This window comes from Salarias fasciatus, chromosome 15 (assembly GCF_902148845.1).
Source record: "Salarias fasciatus chromosome 15, fSalaFa1.1, whole genome shotgun sequence".
Taxonomy (NCBI): Eukaryota; Metazoa; Chordata; class Actinopteri; order Blenniiformes; family Blenniidae; genus Salarias; species Salarias fasciatus.
The window spans coordinates 23841404-23848687 of record NC_043759.1 but is presented as its reverse complement, the minus strand read 5'-3'; the positions used below and the strand labels follow the sequence as shown (position 1 = coordinate 23848687).

General features: G+C 44.5%; 1 protein-coding gene across 1 annotated transcript; it reads left to right on the top strand.

The window, feature by feature from the left end:
- Window positions 1-241: 241 nt before the first annotated feature.
- Window positions 242-1783, top strand: LOC115401547 (alpha-1-antitrypsin homolog). The gene is made up of 4 exons (XM_030109795.1): window positions 242-836; window positions 968-1238; window positions 1329-1476; window positions 1586-1783. Exons 1-4 carry the CDS (start codon window positions 242-244, stop codon window positions 1781-1783), a joined length of 1212 nt encoding a protein of 403 aa, XP_029965655.1.
- The last annotated feature ends 5501 nt before the right edge of the window (window positions 1784-7284 follow it).

Genomic DNA, 7284 nt, shown 5'->3' with positions numbered 1-7284 from the left:
TGCATGAGTCACGATGACCCAGCCAGATGCTTCGCAGGACAAATCTGCGCTCAGTTAATCGTTAACCTGACTGTCAGCTGGCTCTCATAGCTCCTGTATATAAGGCGGAAATTTCTGGCGAACTGTCTGCAGCAAAGTGGACTTCAAAGGTAAGCCCCACTGCCGAGTTGTCGTTCCGTATATGTTCAAATGTAGAAGTGCGAGGGAAATTAACTCAACTTTTCCCGAACAGGCTCCAAAGATGCATAGTACCTTTGCCAGCTGCGTTATCGCAGCAGTGTTTGTGGCCGTAGCCCTGGCTGATCACCACGGCCATGAGGAAGCCGACGCCTGTCACAAGCTGTCTGAGCCCAACGCTGAGTTTGCGCTCACCCTCTACAAGAAGCTGGATGCCCACACTGCAGCCGGAAAAAACATCTTTTACTCTCCGATCAGCATCTCAGCCGCCCTGTCCATGGTGTCTTCCGGGGCCCGCGGTGACACCCGCAGCCAGCTGATGTCCACCCTGGGCTACGCCGCTCTGAACCAGACCCAGGTAGATGACGGCTATGAGCATTTTTTCCACGTTCTTGAACATCACCAGGTGAACCAGCAGCTGGATGTGGGCAACATCGTCGCAGTTGGAACAGGCTTCCAGCCCAGCCAGCAGTTTGTGGCGGATATAAAGCAACACTACGTCGGCGAGCTCCTCAATGTCGACTTCGCCAACCCCGAGGAAGCTGCAGCCCAGATCAACAAACTGATCGCCAGCAAAACGCACAACAAGATCAAAGACATGGTGAAGGACTTGGACCCTGGGACGGTCATGATGCTGCTGAACTACGTCTACTTCAGAGGTGGGAACAAAATCTGGACACACAATGTTCTTCCAGACAGATGCAGCATGAAGCAAAGGCACATCGATGAAACAACATCAGTGACCACAGTCGATAATTTCTACGCCATGTTCTACATTTATCCCATGCAGGACAGTGGCAACACCCCTTTGAAGCCAATCTGACGAGCAAAGAAGACTTCCATGTGGACGAGTCTACCACAGTTCAGGTGGACATGATGAAGAGGACGGGGCGCTACGACATCTATGGCGACAATCAAAACCACACCACGGTCGTCAGGCTACCCTACAAGGGCAACTCCTCCATGATCATTGTGCTGCCCGATGAGGGCAAGATGAAGGAGGTGGAGGACGGCTTCACCATGGAGCGTTTCCAACACTGGACACAATCCTTCTTCAAGAAGTAAGTGAGAAACATCTTCTTTAGACCTGTATGTGTTTCTGTGATGAGTTCCGACTGACTCTGACGCCACTGATTTCCTTCACTCCTCAGTAACGTCGACCTTTCCTTGCCCAAGTTCTCCATCTCTGCCGAGGCCTCCCTGAAACAGATACTTCAAGAACTGGGAGTAACTGACGCTTTCTCAGCTGCCGCGGATTTCTCTGGCTTGTCTGAAGACATTAAACTCAAAGTCTCAAAGGTAGAACCGCAACACGCAAATGTTTCGTGGAACTGACTGGTGTCAGCAGAGAGAACCGTTCAGCCTGCAGTGACTGGACTCTGACTCTGACCTCCCCGTTGTTCCTCAGGTTTCCCACCAGGCCGCGCTGAGCGTGGACGAGACGGGGACGGAGGCAGCAGCCGCGACCACCGTCGAATTCGAGCGCATGAGCTTGCTCGAGTCATTCAAACTCAAACTCAACAGACCCTTCCTGGTCTTCATCGTGGATTCCAGCACGGAGACCATCCTCTTCATGGGCAAGATCAACAACCCCACGGCCTTGTAAGAGGAAGCCAGGGGGGGAAGCACTTCGGCTCATGTTTACCTCAACGTCAGAACGGGACCAACGTCTGTATCAGTGTATTCTGAACCTGCCTCGGTCAATGCAGTTCTAACAAACTCATGACGTTTTGGATTGGAAATAATGGTTCCATTCAAAGCATCCATGAACACATCGCACAAGCTTGTTATTGTACTGTTGCTGTTTTAACACAAAGTGAAATAAAAAAATTCAATATTCTAGCTATTTATTCCTTTTTTAAATACACACAGACACTTGAACAGTTTTCAGGGAAATGACCAGGATCAACTGTACTTTATTGATCACACTACAATACTGTCTGATACAACGTATTTGCTTGTTAGGTTGCAGTTCATTCAAGGACGAACAGTGTGATATGTGTAAAGAGATCTACTCATACAGGAAGCAATACAAGTCAGACTGCAGGTCAGAGCTGTTTTCCTTTTTTCCCTGTCAGAACCAATAAACACACAGTCTGCTCCCCCTGACCTCTGACCCCAGAGCTGTATGCACCTTTTGATGTTATTGGCTGCTGTCTTTGGCTGCAGCTGATACACACCCAGTTTCCAAAAGCACGTCTTGGAAAGCTCGGTACAGACAAATCCTAAAAAGAAAATACTTTCATTTAGCGGCTAATAAAACCGAAAATATAAGAGCAAAAACTGCTGTGCAGCTACAAAAAACCCCCCAAAAAACTGAACAGTTAAAGGTGCTGTAGGCAGGATTCTGCATTTCCGCCAAGATGGCGATTTGACACATCTAATATGGCGATTTGAAACCCAGCACAGCCAATCCTTTCCTGTTTTCTCTGACATCACGCCCTTACACAAGTTAAGCTCCTCCCACAAGAACATGCGACGAACGCCCCTCGACCAATCACAGTTAGAGCCTCATGGGCTCTTCTGATTGGTCAAAGACACCTGGAGCTGTCGAAATTCCTTTTCAGCTGAGAACAGAGACAGATGGAAACGTTGCGCCCTCGCGGTAGTGCAGTTATGCTACACTCCTAAAGGATTATCAATGGATACTCTAACATTTAATCCAAAGAAAACACAGAAAAATTAGCATTGACTAGCAAAATCGTGCCTACAGCACCTTTAAAACCATTAAAACAGTCAAAACTGTTAAAATTCATCAATACAACATAAAATACTGTTCTGGAAAACAAATATAAAAACAATGCATGTGATTATATGTGCTGTTATTTTCTATATTAAACAAGGTTTCCAATTCCAAGAAATTATATTAGGTGGAAACTGTGGAAAAACGTCTCTTTTATTTGAAAAGCTTTGCATAAATGTTCTTCAGCTTTAACATTTTCCACAGTTTACAAGAAGACTCACATGAAGCCGGGACTTCTTCACATGAAGCCGTTGTTTTCCCTGACAGGTGTTTTATTTTTTTTATTTGATAACAGATAAAATAATGTTTAAAGCCATGTGGCTGTTGCAGTTTCACAGGTCCAAAAAAAGTCATGTTCACATCGAAGCAAAAGGCAAAAGGCAGTAGAAACATAGAAAACTATGTCAGAAACACTGGAAAAAAGTGGCGTTGTTCTGATTAGATTAAGACCCTGCAAGTTATGTGTTGTCATGAAACCTGCTAACTCTTTTCTGCAAACAGAAAACAACGAAAATACAAAATCAGGAATTTCAGCCTGTAAACACATCCTCACTGTCTTCCTGCAGTCTGAGGCAACGACAGCTAATTTATCACTGAGAAATCCTGATAAAAATGAAAATTACTATTACTATTGGCTCATTCCATCCAAAATGCTCACATTTTGCATATTATTGGCCACGTTGTTTATCTAGCAACTGTTACCTCACAAAGTTGTTGTTTCACAGTAGAAATAAAGATGATTAATTAAACAGTTTGGTTTTTATTTAATCAGACTCTAAATTCAGAAACATGTAATCTTGATGAAGACGGACAGACTCAGAAAAAGTGACCTCGAGCAACAATAACTCATTAAAGCTGTGAAACAAATTTTCTATCAAGAGATATGTAGCTGTTGTTGAAGAAAATTCAAGTCAGCTGTCCTCTCGGCCTTCAATAAGCAGTTCTGTTTCATGTGGCCCTTTGGGAAAATTGGCTGCCCACCCCTGGTGTGAGGAGAATCAAGCATTCCAGCTCTCCTCTCAGCCTGTAACTTCCAGCAGTCATTTCAGACTCCTTCATTTAAACTAGAGCTGGGCAACAATAAATTTTTTTAAATCGTGATTAATCGCACCCCAATCCTGGAGTTAATCGCAATTAATCGCGATTAAAATGGCTCATTTGAAGTCTGCCGATTCCATTCAAAATGTGTGTTACATAAATAATTTTACAATTCATCAAATATGATTTATAATAGCTTAAAATACCAAGTCTTTACCAAGATTGCCACCAACACACACACACACACACACACACACACACACACACACACACACACACACCACCAATAACAGAGCGATGAAAAACAGCAGTTTCTTATGAGCGCTCACTTCCTCAAACTTTACCATATCTTCAAGACAGTCTATATTCAGTCACGCCGAATTTTACCTCATACTTACCTTTATTAAACCAGATTGTGTGTTGAAGGGAAATGTACTTTATTTTTGCGTTTTCAGCGCCTTAAAAATGCCCAGCTGGCCGAAATGCTGCACCGACAAAACGTGCGATTTATGTTTCACTTGCATTTTCTTCTTATTTGCGCTCCTCATTTCAGTTTGTGCCTCATGCCAGCCTTTTCCTCTTGATTTTTCTGATAATTCAGCCGAGTTCAATATGGCAAGTAATGAGGAATGGACCGTGTTTCATCGCTAAAAGTGCGTGTGTGTTTCTTTGACGCTCAGCTGGAGCGCGGTGTGACTCTCGGGCTCTGGGCACAGGACAGATTAGATTAACGGTGACATTTTTTTCTTCGCGCGATAAGACTCTCGCGATAACGCAGCACGTTATCACCGTTAACGGCCCAGCTATAATTTAAACATTTGAAGAACTGCAGACTTCCAAACCCCGGCCTGCTAGTGTGTGAGTGGGAGTGGTGCCAGCGGCTTCAGCGTGTTCAGGCAGGACGGGCTGTCTTCCTCGCTCTACCTTTCCTCCACGGTTACTCTGCGGGGAAACCTCGGAGCTCCTCTAATTGTCAACGTTTCCAAGTCTTTTATGTCGCACTACGATGGAGCAGTAGCAGAGTGACTCACTTTGACTGAGGATGCAGGATGACTGGGATTCACAGAGGAAACCAGAGGGAGAGATCAGAGATCAGCGTGTGCAGCTTCGAGGTACATTCTTATCAGGCACGTGCCGTGAGCTCCAGGGTTAGGGAGGCAGACAGTCGCAAATTGCGACGGACACACCAATGACAATTTACATGTGTAGGCAGGTAACTGTGCCAGCTTACTCTAACAAAATCAAGATCGTATAACACCATTAAAAAAGCTTAAACAATGACTTAATAGCAGTCCCAAGACTCTCCCAATTAACTTTATATCTCATGACCACACAGCGCATTCCTTGTTTGTGGTCGAGACGCAAAATGAGTGAGAAAATGACAATTCAGACGCGGAGCTGTCTGCGGTGCTGAAACGTCTCTCTCTACAGGGTCCACACCCCAACACACATTTAATGAAAGAACACCTGAAAGTAACAACCAAAACCAACATGCTCAAAGCTCTACGGCAACATATGTGCCGCTCCTCTTGCCCCTAATTCATGCCATTCACACAGTTATCACAGTGAACAGATGTTGCATGAAGTGATTCTCCACTGCCCTCCTCTGCTGACTGCATTTCACAAGTGAAGTTGGTTCGCAGCTGGGTGAAGCTAGTTCGCAGGTGCGCTAAACGTTAGCGGCTAAGGTGACTTCATTCAGAGAGAAACCACATTTTCAGTAACACTGCTTAAAAACAAATAAACTCGCTTACTTGCCTTTATGAAAATGTCGAGAGCAAACAACCATGTTGGCAGATATGGAGTGGAAAGTGATGCTCTTTCATGTCACGCTGCGACCCCCGCCGTCTGACGCCTCTTCCTTATTTCCTCAGTCTGCTCCCCGTCATTTCTTTTCCACGTGGGAAACTGGAAAAAGCGGAACCTGCCTTCTGTCCTGCTCCCGTTCCGTCGATGCGACTTATTATGGCAGCCTATCACGCAACACGATCTTCCCATTTCTGAGAAATAATGCCGCACTCAAAGACGTGAATCACAGAGTGAGACCGTGGCCTGCGAAATGGCGATTAAATCCCACAATGCAACAGAGTGACGTCACCTGAAAAGGACCGATTCACTAATTCTCCGTGAAGGTACGTAGAGCATTGACATAGCAGAGTAACGTAAAAAAGGCAGCGTAGCGATCTGCCTTTTTGCGTACATGATTTTTAGATGGTGAAACTGACTGCGCCTGCGCGAACACAAATCATTGCGACGACATGACAGATAAAGGCAGAGCAGCGCTGTGCCTTCAGGAGAGGGCGTGGCCTTCACTGTAATACAGCACAAGGGGAAGTTACTTGTGCAGCTTCTCTGCTTGGCCAGGAGGAGTCTGTGTTGAGTCATTTTTACTGGGCTGTGAAAAGCACTAAATGCTGTTACTTTCAAACCGAAAGGTACTATATATAGTACTATATCGGAAATTAAAATTTGAAAAATTATATATGAAATAATAATAAAGTAATTGAAAAAAATTAGAAAAAATAATTATGAAAATGGACTGATTTCATTTTTTCCGATCAGCCCAGGGGAGGCAGTGCCTACCCCGCCTACCCTGACTGCACGTCACTGATTCTTATGGAAATTACTTACACCGAGTCATCTTAACAGTTCAGTCCCAGCGTATGGAGCTGTAAGGGAAGAGAAATTCTTTTGTATTTGCCGCATTTCTCCTCATTCACTACTTTGTAAAGTAGCCTTTCAGTATGTGTCTCTAGCGTTGGATTGCTCAATCAGCTTCAGTCTGAAACTCTGTAGAGAGGCATGCACTCTAAAAAGAAAGGTCTAGACTCAAAAAAAAAAAAAAATCAACACAACAGTTTGCATTAGTCTTTTTAAGTTATGGCAACCTCATTAGAAATGACATTGAACCAACAAACTGTATGACTTTGGGTGAATTCATTTTTTGTCATCAGTCAAAGATCATTTTAAGTGCTGCTTACTTAATAAATGCAAGATTTTTAAGTTGATAACGCAAATAAATTGGCTGACTGCTTTTAAGTAGTTAAAATGGCCAATTTCTGTTGAACCTTAAAGGTGCTGTTGGCAGGATTCAGCACCTCCGCCATCTTACTTCGGTTTACCTAAGCAAGATGGCGATTTGAAACCCAGCACAGCCAATCCTGTCTTGTTTTCTCTGAAATCACACCCTTACGCAAGTTAAGCCCCTCCCACAAGAACGTGTGACGAACGCCCCTCGACCAATCACGGTTAGAGCCTCAGGGGCTCTTCTGATTGGTCAAAGATACCTGGAGCTGTCGACATTGCCTTTCAGCTCAGAACAGAGA

Bases quoted from the DNA above. Each gene is read 5' to 3' on its own strand.
- LOC115401547 (XM_030109795.1), top strand. From the start codon at position 242: ATGCATAGTACCTTTGCCAGCTGCGTTATCGCAGCAGTGTTTGTGGCC. The intron at 1,239-1,328 runs GTAAGTGAGAAA...TTCACTCCTCAG, and splicing joins ACACAATCCTTCTTCAAGAA to TAACGTCGACCTTTCCTTGC. The intron at 1,477-1,585 runs GTAGAACCGCAA...GTTGTTCCTCAG, and splicing joins TTAAACTCAAAGTCTCAAAG to GTTTCCCACCAGGCCGCGCT.